This window comes from Neoarius graeffei, chromosome 11, assembly GCF_027579695.1.
Source record: "Neoarius graeffei isolate fNeoGra1 chromosome 11, fNeoGra1.pri, whole genome shotgun sequence".
Lineage (NCBI taxonomy): Eukaryota > Metazoa > Chordata > Actinopteri > Siluriformes > Ariidae > Neoarius > Neoarius graeffei.
The window spans coordinates 57,199,224-57,217,938 of NC_083579.1; the positions used below are offsets into that span (position 1 = coordinate 57,199,224).

Consider the following 18,715-nt stretch of genomic DNA (forward strand, 5'->3'; position numbering starts at 1 on the left):
TCAAAGGGAGAACTCAGTACACAAAATAGGAAAATAAATTGAAAAAAAAAGAACCAAAACAAAAGCAAAGTCTCAATATTACACACCATTTGTCCTGGTGGGCCTCTAGGACCAGATGGGCCTTCAGGTCCCGGTTGTCCCTGTGCAAAAACCATAGACCATCAAAACTGTGCAACATGAGCATGGAAGTACCTCAGGGAAGAGATAATCCAATCAGAAGAACTGTTTAAACATGTCACAGAGAAAAACCCAAGGTAGCAGTCCAAGTTTAATGAGAGCAGACATAGCATAACCTACGCTGGAAATGTAATCTTAAACAAAGCACTCAAAAAGAATCTGTGTCTTAAGCAGCAGTCTTACCCTTGCTCCAGGTGGCCCAACAGGACCGACAGGACCTGGAGCACCAGCAGAACCCTGGAAAAGGATGAAGAAAAAAAATGTTGAAAATAATGGTTCTATGTTACAGACTGCCCTCATAATATATATTGCGTTAGATTGAAATAAGTGGATTAAAAGGGAGAGCTCAGTACACAAAATACACACACACATATTATATATATATATATATATATATATATATATATATATATATATATATATATATGAGTATTTTACTGGGAAATACGCCACTTGTATTTTATCATATGAGCTACAGTCGTGACATGGAGATCCAAAACCATGACATAAATCTCTATATGTCACTTGTATGGAAATTGATTAACTGTTTTGATAAATTTGAGTACTTTGTTTGTGAATGTGTCTATATAATAAAAAGAACATCACATGTTGGCTTGAAGATATGAAGTTTATCTTTGCGTGTTGAAAAACTTGCATTTTTCATACAGAGTACATCACGGACCTGAGTGACCTATTTCCCGATATTTCACTCTGATGACGTCACTCCCAGTGTTTTCCTGCTGACTGGATGCATATTGTCAACATGATGAACCAGTTCAAAATTAAAATTATTTTGATTAACTTGTATTTTTTTGTGTGTAGCTGTGTCCATATAATATAAAGACCATTACACAGTGGCACGAAGATATGAAGTTTATCTTCTCGTGTTGAAAAATGCATCACTCATTCGCTTACTCATGATGTATACATTCACCATTTGAAGATAAACTTCATATCTTTGTGCCACCGTGTAATATCCCCTCTCTCACTATATATATATATATATATATATATATATATATATATATATATATATATATATAAAACACACTTTCCTATATAATAGAAAAGATAGATATATCAATGCTGCTTAATGTACCTCTGTGAAACTTGCATTATGAACCTTTAAAGGCTTCCCCAGTGGGAGAATTTAAAAAAAAAAACTTAAGGTTGATAAATGGAACCTTACTTCCAAGAGTGTATTGAAGAACAAAAATCAAATGGGTAAAAGAGAAAGAAACACTTACTCTCAGGCCAGGTAGCCCAGAGTCACCAGGATCTCCTTTTGGTCCAGGACGTCCCTGATAAATTCCAAGAAAAATAAGCATTTAATTCTGGAACAATGACTTTGCTTCACTCAGTGAGAAACCTCTCAGTTCTAAGAAGAGAAAGGTGAAAGAGCACATGAGTGCTGCCTTTGTTAAAATAAACGGGTCTGTAGTTTTAGTCATGCATCAGGCCCACAGTGCAGGCTCATTTTTTTCAATCATCTCACCCCATAAAAGTCTGCCTAAGAGGTAAATGAAGATGCTGTTAATTGAGATGGAAATGAATAAACACAAAAACGTCAGTCTGAACAAGCATCAGAATTGTGTGTATAACTTACTGGTGCTCCAGGAAGAGATATTCCATTAGGGCCTTGTGGCCCTGGTGGTCCCATTTGTCCTGGGGGGCCCTGCTCTCCACGTGGGCCCATTGGACCCTGGATGAAGAAGAGAGATATTCTGAGTCACCATATTAATCAGATGTTGTTTATTGTCCCCCAAAGGGTGAGATAACCAAGTCAACACAGGTGGTAATGTTTAAAAGGTGCACACAGCCTACACAAATTGAGGAGGATTGAGCTTGTTAAGGGATTAACTTAGTGGGAAATGACAGCTTTCAATGGTATTTGGTTCAGGACCAGGAAAATAGCTAAAAGGCACTAAGAAGAAAATGTGCTTACCGCAGGACCGGAGTCTCCTCTATCACCACGTGGGCCTTTTGTACCAGGACTGCCCTGGGAAAATAGAAAACAGGCAGGGTCATGAATTGAACAGCAGAGGATTTGAGCACGAAACCATATTGTCAAGAGGCATTTTAGAGATTAATATACTGCCCAGATTGCATTCTCAAAGTCATTGCTGCACGTTTCATGTTTTTTTTTTTTCTTTTTTCTCAGGCTTGGCTCCCAGCACCTCTCCTGATACATCCGTAAGCCGCCAGCTGCTAACCCACGCTTGATACATGCTTATAAATATCACCAACACCTTGACTGGTGTCCAAGCACAATAACACAAAGAGGGATCCCTTGTTTTATATGCCAGGACTTAATGCAAAACACAGAAACGCAATTACAGTATGGGCATTCCTGAAATGCTACACCTCTCTGCCTTCATCATCAAAGGTGAAATTTGCAGAGGTAGCACAATGACCTTCAGGACTATGGAATGAAACATGAATATAATGGGTTTACCGAAGGGCCAGCAGGTCCCGGAGGCCCTACGCTATCCTGAGTACAAGTGCAGGAGTGAGGAAGTGCTGGACATTTTGCTTCATCTCTCTGCAAAAAGAAGGAATGATAAATGCAACTGCAATTTCAAACATTTTCTAAGCATAATTAAGAAAGAGAGAGAGAGAGAGAGAGAGAGAGAGAGAGAGAGAGAGAGAGAACAATAATGACTTCATAAAGAAACATTACTGAGTTCACAGACTAAACTTCTGTGACCAGTTCCAACACAGCATAACGCATGGTCATGAAATCCATTGGTCAAGGTATCAGGGATAAGAGGAAAAAAGGAAAACGGATTCCATAAAGCAGGAAAAAAATGTCAATGTCAACCCTTTACCTTAACAGGAATGGTGAGATTTTAGTGTTCTAATATTAAATCAATTGTTTGCAATGAAAATAAATGTGCAACTGTTAACATGCTACAAAATTATGAGATGTAGACTAGCAGTATATATTTTTTTTATATATAGCTGCAGTTGAGATATTAACAGATGCAACAGACTACAGAAGGATTTAATTTCGTTTGCTATGGTGTACTACTCAAGAAACCCAAAATAATTTTACTGACCATTATATCTACACAACTGCAGTCATTTATTGCATTTGCATGACATAAAAATAAATCTTTACATTCCCCTAAATAGATTCTGCTGTCTGTTGTAGGTTTATTGATTGAAGCTGAAGTATGAGAACTGCCAAAGAATATAACATCCAGCAACATGCAAACTGCAAAAAGATAAATAAGAGAGAGAGAAAGGAGCAATCCTCTTCATGGACAGTCAATACGGTATGAAGTATCCTCTTACTGTTGCTGGCAGGTCACAGCATTTGTCTCGACTCGTCCATCCCAAGCTGCAGACAATATCAAACATCTGGAGCTGGAACTACAAGAGAGAAAAAAAGAGAACAGGAACGGATGTTACACATGGCTTCCATTGAGCTCTAGGACTGAGGAATGAAAAAAACATGCCCACATGCACATCACCCACAGTGTGTTGGAAAAGAGCACAAATGAGCATGGAGCAGCCCAGCCATCAGCATAAACTGCTCCATTTATAAGATCTTGCTTAACCTCAGTATAAAAATAGCAGGAAAACAGTAATAGTAATGGTACGGAGAGTCTCTATTTTATTATATTCTTAAGCATTACACATATGATCTGCACAGAAAGTGTAATAATTCCACAGTGTCTTATTTTATCATCTTTTACAGCAAAAACAAGACATGTGGTTTTACTATCACAGTGATTTTGCACAGAGCTGTGTTAAGAATTGTGTATCATGTACTTACTGATGCTGATCGCCTCCTTGCACCACCAACCATTTTACCAAGAACTTCATAGCCATCTTTGGAGATGTTGCCAGCTTCTTTGATCGGTTTCTCTCCTACCTCTTGACAGTCAATATTCAGCTTGACGTTTTTCGGTGAAATAGTGATGTGAAGCTGCAAAGTTTGACAGTGCATATTAGCAAATTGCTAGTTTTCAAATGACCGATATTCCTTTACAGGCACAAAACAGATTGGGGTCAATTGTAATTTTTAATGCCACTCTTACAGGTCGAGGTCAAAATGTGAAAATACTACCTTCTTGTAAAGAACTTGTTGAACTCATAATGTGTACTGTATTATTAGAAATACTACTACTGCAGTAATGTTATTATAATTCTGCCAACAACTGCATTTCCCCTTAACATATAATCATGCTAATTATAACATTTTTCTCTGATATGAAACGCTGCACAAATGTTAAAAAATGAAAGGGAAATGTTGTCCTCAGCTTTAGTTATAAATTAAAGGGTTTAGCAGCTGCTATGTTCTTGTTCCATGTACAATATGGGAGAGTTCCCATGCACTCTAAGTTTCCAGATGCTTTTTTTTCCCATATTGATCTTGAGGTGTTCTTATGGGGGTTTTTTTCTTTAAAACATTTACTGTCAAGCACAGCAGAACCACATCTTGATATTATGCCTCTTTTTCCATACTGTGGCTGGCCATCAAACATGCCCTTGTCCCCCAACTTTCTTGCACCATTACATTTTTCAGTTAAAAAAGCTGGCAAGCATAAAATCAGATTAAATTCTTACTTTGCATCAAACAACACGAAGCCACAAAGTTAAGTAATGGAGCTTGGCAACACATGTTACATTACAGCCATCGGCTTTGGCAGGCAAACCCATTATTTGAATGCCCGCTAGGAGAATGGTCTTAGGTTGGGGTTTGGGTGCAAGCATCATTATGCATCATGAATGTAAGTATTTTTCCTACTAATATATACATTTTATACAGCCTGGCACACACACACACACACACACACACACACACACACACACACACACACACACACACACACACAATATATGGACAGAAGTGTTTTACTGGGAAATACACCACTCATTTTTCATACAAGCTACATCTGTGACATGGAAAACCGAAAACCAAAACCATGACAAATCTCTATATCTCATTCGTGAAGAAACTGATGAATTGATTTGATAAATTTGGGTACTTATTGTTTGTGAATGTGTCTATATCATAAAAAGAACATCACACGTTGGCTTGAAGATATGAAGTTTATCTTCTCATGTTGAGAAACCTGCTTTTTTTTTTATACAAAATACATCGTGGATCTGAGTTAGGGATGTTAACCGATGACCGTTTGACCGATGGTTGACCAAATCAACGTCAACCGGTTAATTTTTTTTTTGGTTGTCGGTTAAAAAAAAAAAAATCAATCGTTTTGAAGCTGCCAATTTTGGAGCGGAGAACCTGGAATTCTGTGTTGTAAACGCTTGGGGCATGCCATGCGGTGTAAGGACGACAGCTGACAAATCAGAAACACCCATTCAGTCATGTCCTGCCCTCCCGCCCCAGTTGAAGACAGCTGCCACTCGGCGAAAGAAAAGTCTCAGTGTTGGATTACATTTTACTACGATGTTAACCAGGTACGTAACATCAAGGAAATTCTTGACTATCAAAGAAACAAGAACACGGCGCATGAATGAAGTCGATGGTTGATTAGTCTGGTGAATATTAATGTCAACGTAATAATAATACACAAGATCTGAACTAAAACCTGGTTACTCACTGATGTTACTTAGCATCAGACAGTTACTACAGTGGTGCTTGAAAGTTTGTGAACCCTTTAGAATTTTCGATATTTCTACATAAATATGACCTAAAACAGCATCAGATTTTCACACAAGTCCTAAAAGTAGATAAAGAGAACCCAGTTAAACAAATGAGACAAAAATATTATACTTGGTCATTTATTTATTGAGGAAAATGATCCAATATTACATATCTGTGAGTGGCAAAAGTATGTGACCCTTTGCTTTCAGTATCTGGTGTGACCCCCTTGTGCAGCAATAACTGCAACTAAACGTTTGCGGTAACTGTTGATCAATCCTGCACACCGGCTTGGAGGAATTTTAGCCCATTCCTCCGTACAGAACAGCTTCAACTCTGGAATGTTGGTGGGTTTCCTCACATGAACTGCTCGCTTCAGGTCCTTCCACAACATTTCCATTGGATTAAGGTCAGGACTTTGACTTGGCCATTCCAAAACATTCACTTTATTCTTCTTTAACCATTCTTTGGTAGAACGACTTGTGTGCTTAGGGTCGTTGTCTTGCTGCATGACCCACCTTCTCTTGAGATTCAGTTCATGGACAGATGTCCTGACATTTTCTTTTAGAATTCACTGGTATAATTCAGAATTCATTGTTCCATCAATTATGGCAAGCCGTCCTGGCCCAGATGCAGCAAAACAGGCCCAAACCATGATACTACCACCACCATGTTTCACAGATGGGATAAGGTTCTTATGCTGGAATGCAGTGTTTTCCTTTCTCCAAACATAACGCTTCTCATTTAAACCAAAAAGTTCTATTTTGGTCTCATCCATCCACAAAACATTTTTCCAATAGCCTTCTGGCTTGTCCATGTGATCTTTAGCAAACTGCAGACGAGCAGCAATGTTCTTTTTGGAGAGCAGTGGCTTTCTCCTTGCAACCCTGCCATGCACACCATTGTTGTTCAGTGTTCTCCTGATGGTGGACTCATGAACATTAACATTAGCCAATGTGAGAGAGGCCTTCAGTTGCTTAGAAGTTACCCTGGGGTCTTTTGTGACCTCGCTGACTATTACACGCCTTGCTCTTGGAGTGATCTTTGTTGGTCGGCCACTCCTGGGGAGGGTAACAATGGTCTTGAATTTCGTCCATTTGTACACAATCTGTCTGACTGTGGATTGGTGGAGTCCAAACTCTTTAGAGATGGTTTTGTAACCTTTTCCAGCCTGATGAGCATCAACAATGCTTTTTCTGAGGTCCTCAGAAATCTCCTTTGTTCGTGCCATGATACACTTCCACAAACATGTGTTGTGAAGATCAGACTTTGATAGATCCCTGTTCTTTAAATAAAACAGGGTGCCCACTCACACCTGATTGTCATCTCACTGATTGAAAACACCTAACTCTAATTTCACCTTCAAATTAACTGCTAATCCTAGAGGTTCACATACTTTTGCCACTCACAGATATGTAATATTGGATCATTTTCCTCAATAAATAAATGACCAAGTATAATATTTTTGTCTCATTTGTTTAACTGGGTTCTCTTTATCTACTTTTAGGACTTGTGTGAAAATCTGATGATGTTTTAGGTCATATTTATGCAGAAATATCGAAAATTCTAAAGGGTTCACAAACTTTCAAGCACCACTGTATATTAGCTTAGCGGCTAATCAGCCCAGCTCCAGCTATCCCATTCCCAATGGCTGTGCACAATTAGCAGCCATGTAACCGTAATATCAGTGGCTGGAAAACAATTGCAGTATGAGGTCTCTGTGTCTCACTTCGAAGAAAAGTGCCTAGTCCGTAGCAGTCTGCAATATCAACACACAGCCTACTGCAGTTAACTGTAAACACCAGGGGCCGTATCGCTAAAACGTCCTATCTTCAATGAAAAGTTAAGATGGGACAAGTGTATGATAGGATTGTTTTCAATAGGCTACTCAATGCAAGCACCTTTATTTTAACGCCGTTATTCCCATCACTGAATGTTATGTACTTCTTCTAGCACTTGACTTTATTTTCAACACCATCATGGCCAACTGAAACTGTCTCTAAGCTGGAGCCATTTGTCCTCCGCTCCAATACAAACCCCTCGACATCAGTGCTGCGTTTGACAATGTTTCGCGCTGTAGAAAAGGTAATGTAAGTGGAGGGCAGCAACTGGGATTGAATGTGTGGATGCTCGTGGTTAGATTTAGAATAGATTCTAATAATTCCAATTCTAGAATTTTAAACTCATAGGTTAACTGACTTTAACCGGCTAATGAGGCTCGGTGGTCGGTCAAGATTTTTTTTAGTTTTCGCCATCCCTAATCTGAGTGACCTATTTTCCGATATTTCACTCTAATGACGTCATTCCCAGTGTTTTCCTGCTGATTAGATGTGTGTTGTCAAAATGGCAAACCGGTTCAAAATTAAACTTCTTTTGATGAATTTGCATATTTTTATTTTTGCGGATGTGTCTATATAATAAAAAGAATATTACCCGGTGGCGCAAAGATATGAAGTTTATCTTCTCGTGTTGAAAAATATTTCACTTATTCATTTTGCTCACTCATGATATGTACATTCACTACTCAAAGAAAAAGTTCATATCTTCATACCACCATGCAATATCCTCTCTCTCGCATACACATACACACACACACTTAAATATACATGCTTAATTAATTAATGCACAGAAATTAAGCCTTTTATTATTTCACATTAAGTTTCTAAATGGACCAAACTGCTGTTTAAAATGTTAACACAGAGCATCACACTTTTGTTCCTGCTTTACTATGCTGCAGTACTTCCTCCCCCACCCTTCCCTGCTATTATGGGCGTCTGCTTAAACACCATGTGGTTTCATTTTGACTTTCGGCTGTTCTCTTTCATTCTGACTCCCCTGTCAGTGCTATATAAGCCATATCTGCCTCCATTTCATGATTGCTGGTATAACTGCCTGCTTTCTCCCTCAATCTTCTAACTTTCATTCAAAGTGAAATAAGACACCCTGTATCGACCACCTATCATCAAACCAAGTGCCCCTCAACAAGGAGTTCAACAAGAAGCTTGTATTTCCTTTGTTTGTGTAAGCGGTTTCACAAGTCATTAAGCCCACTGGTAAGTTAATGTAAGCATAGGGATTTATAAAAGGGTACTGAATAAAATAGAAGAGAAATGTTCCTTGCTTTGTGGTATTGGACATGGTTAATCGGCAGGGGGCTTTTTAAAGCTTGTTTGCTGGCTCTGTGTCTCGTTATTCTTTTTCAAAAGGATGTGAATGCTGGACTAGTTTGTAACCCAGCTCTATGAATGTAAAATTGAAATCTCACTGAATATAATGGTGAAGCAATTGTACGGTATATCTGCTGGGAAAGCACATTGAATAGTAAAGCCAACCTTTGAAGTTGCTCAGCTTGAGAAATATGTAAACACCAGCAGCAGAGTCCAGTATCTGTTCTAGGAATTGCTCTAATCTTATGGAAAATGTCAACCCATAATTGGTTTGGCTTTAGCCAAAAACTACATGCCTGCAGTAAAACCTTCTGGCTTAAAAACAAGACAGACCCTAAAAACTTCCCTCAAGATTTCAGTGGAAACAAAGGTCATGAGAATAAGAACAGTTTTGCAAATATCACCGCCAGGAGGTTTAACCATACACCCACCTCAGGTACACTGTTAAGTCCTATGTTACTCTGCCATAAAAGAGCCTGACATATCCTGCGTGTAATTTATACATCACACCCTATAGCCTTGGCAGAGACATGGTGCAAATCACAAATGAGAACACAGTGCCACAACATTACAAGAACCAGCTCCAACAGGATATTTCCCTGTTACCTAGGACTGTACGTGTAGCAAGCATTTAATTCATTTTACAGATGTGCTGTGCTTTTGCCACAATCAGGAGGCTTTTCAGCTATTTAACCAGCCTGCGATCTTTTGGCCATGTTGGTTAACCAAATACAGGCATCTCATAAAGTGATTTCTGTAATACAGGGATTTCACAAGATGATATCTCTATATCACAGACCTATCCAAAATTCAGGAAAGTCACTAAATACACAGTATTTCCACATGGAAAATCAAAGGGCTCTGGTACCAGCAGTAGATCACAGCCTGCTAACCCACAACTAAGTACAAATCTACACTGGAATCAGACATTGCAAGTTCAGAGGTTGTATAAGGGACTGTAATACCCTTCATCACACAAGAATTTAGCCTACCACTCAGGGCATAACATCAATTAAAATACACTCACTGAGGACTTTATTAGGAACACATGTACACCTACTCCTTCGTGCAATCATCTAATCAGCCAGTCGCATGGCAGCAATGCAATGCATAAATTCATGCAGAGATAGGCCGGCAAGTTCAGGTAATGTTCACATCAACCATCAGAATGGGGAAAAAAAAAAATTGATCTCAGTAATTGTGACCGTAGCATGATTATTGGTGCCAGACAGGCTGGTTTTAGTAGTATTTCTATAACTGCTGATCTTCTGCAACTTTCACACGAAACAGCCTCTAGAGTTTACTCAGAATTGTGCAATAAAGGAAAAACATCCAGTGAGTGGCAGTTTTACAGACAGAAAAGCTTTGTTGATGAGAAAGGTCAGCAGAGAATGGCTAGCCTGGTTTGAGCTGATAAAAAGGCTACACTAACTCAGATAACCACTCCGTATAATTGTGGTGAACAGAAAAGCATCTCACAATACACGACACATTGAAACTTGAGGTATATGGGCTACAACAGTGGAAGACCACATTGAGAATCCACTTCTGTCAACCAAGAACAGAAATCTGACGCTGCAGTGGGCACAGGCTCACCAAAAGTGGACAGTTGAGGACCGGAAAAATGTAGCCTGATCTGATGAACCTTGATTTCTGCTGAGGCACCCAGATGGTAGGGTCAGAATTTGGCACCAACAATATGCATCCATGGACCAAACCTGCCTTGGGTCAACAGTTCAGGCTGGTGGGGTGGTGTAATGGTGTGGAGAATGTTTTCTTGGCACAGTTTGGGTCTGTTAATACCAGTCAATTATTGCTTGAATGCCACAGCCTTTTTGAGTATTGGTGCTGACCATGTGCATCCTTTTATGACCACAAATTAGGCATCTTTTAATGGATACTTCCAGTATGATAATGCACCATGTCACAAAGTAAAAGTAATCTCAAACCGGTTTCATAAACATGAAAAGGAGTTAAATGTTCTTCAGTGGCCTTCCCAGTCAGCTGATCCGAATCCAATAGAACACCATTGGGATGTGACAGAACAGGAGATTCATCACATGAAAGTGCACCTGAAAAATCTGCAGGAATTGCGTGATGCAATCATGTCAACGTGGACCAGAATCTCGAAGAAATATTTCCAACATCTTGTGGAATCCATGCCACGAAGAACTGAGACCGTTTTGAGAACAAAGGGAGGTCCTCCCGAATATTAGCACTGTGTTCCTAATAAAGTGGTCTTTGATTGTACGTAAGACTGTGTAAAGTTTAAATAGAATTACATTCAATTTCAGGACTGAATATTTTTTTTTATTGGTCTTTAAAATGGATTTTAGTGCTTGAAATTAGTAAACATTTGGGGGTATTTGCAGTTTTATTTTTAGATACTGTCCATGATAGTTATAGCCCTTTCTTCTAATAATGTGAATAATAATAAAAATAACTGATAATAACTAAAAATTCTTCAAATTACAATTAAACTTTGATTAAATTTAATCATGATGTAAAATTTCTTCTGCAGAGCCTAGAATAGCATAAAACCTACATTGCAACAAAAGGTCAAAAAAGTCAAAGTCCCTCTCATGCCAGGATCTGGTCTTCCCAGGCAGTCTCCTGTCCCAGTACTAACCAACTCTTTAAGGCATGGATACGGTGCCGATCTCCGTTTCGGCAGCCCTCGGCCTCTCACCTATACAGCTAGGGTTACAGTGGGGGGCTAGTCCTCTGGTAACTGCGAGAGTTTGACTTCCCCACTCACATCTGTATTGCAGCGTGCCTTGCCAGACGGTAGTAGGTACCATTTTTATGATGATCTCTGGTATGACCCGACCGTGAGTAGAACTCACGATCTCCCGGTAAAGAGGCAGACACGCTAACCACTAGGCCAACTCGCGGGCAACAAAAGGTAACACCACTAAACAAAAATAAATAAAATAATAGTTTAAGACTTTTTAATGTTCTTGAAATGATTGGATATAGACACCACAGATCCAATTCAGGTGTATTGATGCTGTCTAGTTTTCCATTATATTGTATGGAAGACATAATGACTCATCGTAATTAATACATTTTCAATTTACGACATGCTCAATTTTAATAATACTTGTATAATGTTGTTCTCATATAAAACACTGTCAAATCATCTGATACGGTATAAAATAGCTCCTACCTTGTGGAAGCTTCCATGAAAGATCCTCTTAACTTGTTCATTATCGAAGGTAACTTTCTGGATCTCACCTCTAGTATCCTTATTGTAGAATATGATGGCTTTGCTGGAAGCTGAAAATAGAAAAGAAAAGGTTTGGATTGATAGCCCTACTCTAGATGCCTAGACAGACATAATACAAAAAGTAATATAAAGACAAGACTCGCTTTGCATGCATGCCAGCCAAAAACAGAAATGTGCATACTCTCAGTTTGAAAGGTCATTTTATTACTCTAAGGAATCAACCCAACTATAAACTATACAGCTGGAGCTCCTCTATAAAGGCGCAAGCTGTTAATTTTATTGAACAAAAATAAAATTCTTGTGTATGAAGTCTTTGCCAGCCATCAACAAACATACAATGTAATGAATGAAGAAAGTGGCACTTACGGCTAAGAGTAAGACCAACTTCAGGGTTGTTACTACTATCTGAAATCTGCCATAAGTCAAATGCATCCTTGGGAGTATCAGGGAGCAACCGGAAAAGAAGTATGAGAGTGTATGATGGCGGCAATCCATCTGGATGGATTTCCCTTTCAAGGAAAGAAAAGAGCATGATTTAAATATCAAATGATAAAACCTCAAGAAAACCAAAAACATAAAAAAAATTTTTTAAAAATACACTTAAGATGAAGACCAAAGGCTTCATCATGCTACATTGTTAGACATGTGAGCATATTATCGATTCATGGAGTGCACAATTTCAGCTGATTATTAAAGAAAATAAGAGGCTGTGTAAATTCTCCAGTGAACCTGAGGAGTGTGGACACAGAGTAGTGTGGAAAACGGAAAATATGTCCAATACTACCTTCCAAAAAAAGAAAAAAAAAATCTTCCATGCTTAACAACATGCAACATATTGAAAATATTTTCCTAATTATCCTTGAAAATTGCACAATTGTCTACCCACACACAAACATTAATTATTATGGACAAATTAATGCATCAAGTTTTGGCCAGGAACCTGGAGAGCAGCTTCACAAATGCCAAAAGGTTTATGGAGATTTTACATGCATGCAGTATTTATTTTTTGCACCTTATTTTCAAAGCCTACAAAAAAAAAAAAAAATCGCTTGGCATGTTGAGAAAGTGTACTAAGGAAACCATAAATGGCAAAAACTTTGAAGATCGTTAAAATAACAGTGATCACTTGGGAACCATTCACTTGGCATGCTAGAGAAGTGAATACACACTGTACACAGAGTTCATACTTTGTTGGTTGGGAGATGAATGCATCCTTATGAATCCGGTAGGACATGAAACTGTTGAAAGTGCCCGGTTCCATAGACACTCCATTCGTGGCAGCAAAGGTTCGGTCAGTGATGTTGAAGGCCTCAAGCATTCTAAAGCCTGAACAAAAGAAGGTTAAAAACAAAGAATAAACACTAACTCACCAAAAGTACCTTGGTGTTCCATAGCAGTGTATGACTCTTCATAATTATTCTGAAAACAATGACAAAGTTGTACCTGGTGATGTGAATCCATCCAGGAAAATCAAAGGACATGCTATAAGAACAAAAAAAAACAAAAAAAACACAAAATAAAACACCATTGTCAGGTCACTCTAATAAGAAAATAAATTAAAACAAAAACACATTTAAAAAGTGTCATACTTGATGTTGCTGTTTCACAAATGGACGTAATGAGGTTGTCTTGTATTTTTACAAATGCATCATAATCATCGACCACAAAGACATGTCTCTCGCTCGGCTTGCTTCCGATATTCCTCAGTTCCGTCATGTCCACATCTGCGACACCCACAACAAACACGCTGAATCCTACAGGGAAAGAAGACGGCATTACGTTCAAAATCTCTTTCATTTGAACTTTCCTTACTCCGTTCTAAAAATACATTCCTACTGGCAGATTGTACAATGTTGGTAAGACATTTGTGCACTTACCGGATTGTTGCAGTTTGGCAGCACCTTGTTTAACCTCATCCTGAGAGCGGCCATCAGTCACGACCACCAGGACCTTTGGAACGTTCCTCCTCATACCACTGTCTGAGGTGAAGAGTTTCTCTCCCACATGCTTCAGAGCAGCGCCTGAAACAAACACAGTACAGTGCTCTTATAAACAGCGCAATAAGTCACTGCACTGAGAACAACAGCATAGATACATGAAGAGATAAATTAGGACAGCTACATGGGAACCAGAGATGGGTAGAGTAAGCAAAAACTGTACTCAAGTAAAAGTATTTTTACTTTATAATAATAATAATAATAATAATAATAATAATAATAATGATTCAAGTAGAAGTAAAAGTACTCATCAAAATAACTAGAATATGAGTAAATAAGAACCTCATAAAATGACTACTCAGGTAGTGAATAATATGATGATTTACGACATGCATTACATTCAAATGTATCAGAATATGTTATGTCCAAAATAAAAACTTTAAATGGCTGTCTAATAAACACAACAAAAATCTGCTCATCCAAGTATTATTCCTGATAAAAAATAAGAATAAAAATAAAGAGATATTTAGGCACTGCTTAAAAGCGGCGCTCCTGATGAGTGTATGAACAAAATATTTGCAAGGACTCAAAATCAACCTTAATGAATAATCATATTATAGCATACGAACCATCGAGGTGTGTAGTGTAGTGTATTTCGCGTCAATAAATTGCTGCATTGTCTTGTGACAGCGATACCAATAATGAGATATGCATCACAGTTATGAATATATATTTATTTATTTCTTTGACACCGCATACCATGCGCCAGAAACAACACCATGACTTTATTATAGTGAGACTCTGCTGAGTGCCTGGTGGACAGCACTAAACCAGCGCTTTCACTTTGCATCATTACTATATAGTTACAATCGAATATCAACCTTGATATGTTAACAGTTGTCTGGTTACATCTTTCACTTCCACATGCTTTGGCTCTCGGAGCGCGCGGCCACAGATTGCAAAGTGCTCGCACGCCATTAGGACTAATTAGCATGCACCTGTTCCTGATTAGAGTGCAATCACAGCGTATACATTTAAGGACTCTCGGTAACATACAGACTTTGCGAACGCCTTGTATTTTGTATCGTTTTCTGGTTTTGACCCTGTTTGTGATTTTGGACATTGAGTATTGTATTCCCTCTGATATTCTGTCTGTGCCTCACTGGACCAATGCCTGTTTTTCGACTCTGCCTTTGTCTACATTTTGGAAGTTTGCTAGTTTGCGTTCAATAAAACACTTCTTGCACTTACATCTGTCTACCCCCTTACATAACAGAAACTGTCAATTGTCCAACAAGCTAGTGGACTAATAAAACTGTTTAACTAGTTTTATATGAAACTGTATTGAATATTTTCCATAAAAGGTGTTAGTAAATAATCACAAGTTATTTTTTAAAAAGCAAATTAAAAATAACTACTGGATAAAACCCATCTATCTTATGCAAATAAATATGCAAATTTCATTGTCCAGTGGTGAAGTGTTTATGAGATATGTTGCCTTATACTCATGATCGGGTTCCCTGTGGTGGTACATGTATGTCGTTCGTCACACGTACGGACATCATGCGGTCAAGCCATCAAAAATCAATTCGATGCATTACCATATTCTCTTAAATATAGGGCTCCGCTAAGAAATTAAACGTTTAGTGAATAACAAATTAAAGCAATTTTTTCCACAGGTTAGTTAAATAAATGTTCCAGGATAAAGAGGAAAGAGCCAAGAGCCACAGAGCAGCACATAGCCGTGAACATGTAACAGAGTAAACATAACATGTTTCTACCCACCTCTGACGGGAAGCCATCACATTCTTTTCTTGAGAAAGTGATGGGTCAAATGAAAATTTCTGGCTGAAACCTAAACTAAAAATACTGAAACCAAAGCATGCTAGACAATGATAAAATGCACTAATTTAGTTTCAATGTAACTTCATCAAAAATGACAAAATTCATTAAACCCAATCATTTTCAGAGGAAGTAGCATAAATTGTTAATCCAGCCAGCCTGATCTCATGAGATATTCATACAAATTTGAACAAGAGCAGTATGCTTGGATTTCATTTGATTTCATGCAAATAAAGCTGTCAGAAAATGGTATGGGTTCTACTAAGCTTTTTAACTTTTCATGCAACAGTCCTGCAAACTGTTACTACAAATTTAAAAATATGTGAACGTTGTTGATCCAGATTACCAAAACGTATAAGTAGACAAAGGTTATGTCAACAGGTACAGCCACTAAATATTCACATGCTGTGCAGTACAGTTCACTTAGTGCTGGGAAGTGTGCTTTAGGTTGTGCCCAGGAGATACACATTCTTGGCCAAAAATGCTCTTTCATGCTCAAAATCATTTTCAAAAAATTTCTGCGTTTTTAACATAGAAAGATATGGAAATGGGTCTTATTGAATCTGACTATGTACAGTAACTCTAGACACTTAATTTCAACACAGGAGAATTAAAAACTCTTTCCATTCTCAAACTCAGTACATGTCCTGTGGAGTGAGATGCTAGTAAAGCCGATGTCATGGGTTCAATTCGAACACATTGACTAGAACTCGTACCTTCAACCCTATTATCATTTTCATTTGTCGAAGAACATTAATATTCTTCATTTCAAACACCACCACAACAACTTCTTGTAGGCGGTAATGGCTCAGTGGTTAAAGTTTGAGCTATTTATTGTATGGTCGCAGGTTCAAATGCCAGGACTGCCAGAAAGCCCTTAAGCTGTTGAGCAAAGCCTTAGCTCTATGCTTGGACTGTGTCAGCTCTGAATTCTAAGTTGTTTTGGATAAAAGCATTTGCTGAATTAATAAATGTTATTCTGTTTATTTATGGTTAGCACAGACAGTAACCTGTTTTGGTGTTTCCTCCTCTGTAGCTGACCATCTGCACTGCAGACAGAGCCATTCCCTTGTCATGGTAGGTGTTCAACTTGAATTCTGTCCTGGCGTCATCACTGTACTGCACAAAGGACACCTGTTCTCAGAGGGGAAAAAAGTCAATTTTCCACCGTGAGCTTGGGCAGCACTTAAAACCAAGTCAACATGAAAGAGCACTGTGAACACACTGTTAATTCTGAAGTTTTTGACAGTTTGGTTACCTGCATGCCTTCATGACTGATGACCTCAAATGCTCCAATCATGCTGAATACAAACTGGAGGACTTTATTAAAGCTCTCATCTCCAATACTCCAAGAGCCATCAATGAGGAACACAAGGTCAGCTTTAGCACCTTTACACACTGGATTATGTAAAAATATTCATTGCAGTATATTAGAAAAAGAAAAAAAAGAAGCCAATCTGTTCAGTAAGCTCATCAAGAAAATCAACAGTATTATTCTTACCCTCCCAGGGAGCAGGGATAGTAGGAGGTGGTGGAGGAGTTGGTGGCAGTGTAGGGGCTACAGTGGGCTTCACAACTAATAGAAAAATTAAATTGTCAATAGATCTGATATACAAGAATATGGTTATATGTTTACCCAAGTCTACTTACGAGTGCGCTCTTTAGTGCTGACTCCAGGTCCCTCCAGATTGGGTGTTTGAGTGTATACAGTGGCGTTGTACAATGCATCTGGGCTCAGGCCATCAAAACAGTACTGACTCTGCGCCGCCGTAACGGTGACCTCCTGGGCCCCACGGTTAGAGGCTGAAGGAAGAAAAGCAAGAGACAGTGAAATACTGAGATATTTCAGGTGGAATCAAAAAAAAAAAAAAAATATATATATATATATATATATATATATATATATATATATATATATATATAAACTTGCCAAAGCTTTGATAATTCTCTAATATGTCAAACTCACGGTCAAAAGGGTTAATTTTAATTCTGTAAGAGGTAGCAGCCCGATGTGGAGACCACCTTAGGCAGAATGAGTCATATCCCACATTATACGTTGTGAGGTCGGTAACATTCATGTACACTGGGAAGGCAGGAAAAATTTGAAAGCCAGTAAGTAAGAATATTTTCATCAAAGTTTCTTAACTTCAAAGTCATGTTTATGTGCTATAATGTATACATACAGGTTGTGCCCTGGCCGACAAGAGGACCGCTCATGCCAGCATCATACTGGGCAAAGACATTCACATCATATGAAGTTCCAGGATTGAGGTTGTGAAGGATTTGTGTGGTCACATCTCCAACAAACACCTCCTGAGTCCTATCAGTACCTGTAATTTACAAAAATAGAAATATTCCTTAGTTTGTTATTAACAAGAAAACGTAACCAGTGACAGTACAAGTAGACACTAATTTGCTCACCCTCAGGTGTGTAGGTGATCTTGTACCCGTTAACCTTGGCAGGTGCTGGGTCCCATGAAACACGGAAACGCGTGTACCATTCATCTGACACACGCAGGTTACGTGGTGCTATAAGTCCCACTATGGGTAAGACACAGAATAACCAGACTGAAAATGCAAACTGTGAAGAATTAGGCGAAGAAGCAGTTTTGGAGAAGAGCGAATCTTAAATATGAATTAAATGGGATTTCATTTTTTCTGTATTTCAGTCTGTGGTTAATGATATATTGTGTTTTTCCCTACGGAAAGCTTTGAGATCTTATATTTATTTTTCAAGGCATATTGG

The 18,715-nt window shown here is 38.4% G+C and overlaps 1 protein-coding gene across 6 annotated transcripts in view; it reads right to left on the reverse strand.

Annotated features, from left to right (window-relative positions):
* The window catches only part of col12a1a (collagen, type XII, alpha 1a), an 89,368-nt gene that overhangs the window by 5,286 nt on the left and 65,367 nt on the right, over window positions 1-18,715 (reverse strand). For all 6 annotated transcript variants that reach the window (XM_060934318.1, XM_060934315.1, XM_060934321.1 and 3 more), the window contains 21 exons: window positions 18,391-18,510; window positions 18,153-18,299; window positions 17,936-18,052; window positions 17,620-17,772; window positions 17,471-17,545; window positions 17,228-17,367; window positions 16,980-17,103; window positions 14,068-14,211; window positions 13,780-13,944; window positions 13,634-13,672; window positions 13,378-13,516; window positions 12,557-12,699; window positions 12,131-12,240; window positions 3,959-4,111; window positions 3,475-3,552; window positions 2,633-2,719; window positions 2,123-2,176; window positions 1,784-1,879; window positions 1,425-1,478; window positions 361-414; window positions 87-140 (listed from right to left, as the gene is read on the reverse strand). In XM_060934318.1, coding sequence (XP_060790301.1) covers window positions 87-140; window positions 361-414; window positions 1,425-1,478; window positions 1,784-1,879; window positions 2,123-2,176; window positions 2,633-2,719; window positions 3,475-3,552; window positions 3,959-4,111; window positions 12,131-12,240; window positions 12,557-12,699; window positions 13,378-13,516; window positions 13,634-13,672; window positions 13,780-13,944; window positions 14,068-14,211; window positions 16,980-17,103; window positions 17,228-17,367; window positions 17,471-17,545; window positions 17,620-17,772; window positions 17,936-18,052; window positions 18,153-18,299; window positions 18,391-18,510 — 2,246 coding nt within the window. The remainder of the gene's footprint in view (window positions 1-86; window positions 141-360; window positions 415-1,424; window positions 1,479-1,783; window positions 1,880-2,122; window positions 2,177-2,632; window positions 2,720-3,474; window positions 3,553-3,958; window positions 4,112-12,130; window positions 12,241-12,556; window positions 12,700-13,377; window positions 13,517-13,633; window positions 13,673-13,779; window positions 13,945-14,067; window positions 14,212-16,979; window positions 17,104-17,227; window positions 17,368-17,470; window positions 17,546-17,619; window positions 17,773-17,935; window positions 18,053-18,152; window positions 18,300-18,390; window positions 18,511-18,715) is intronic.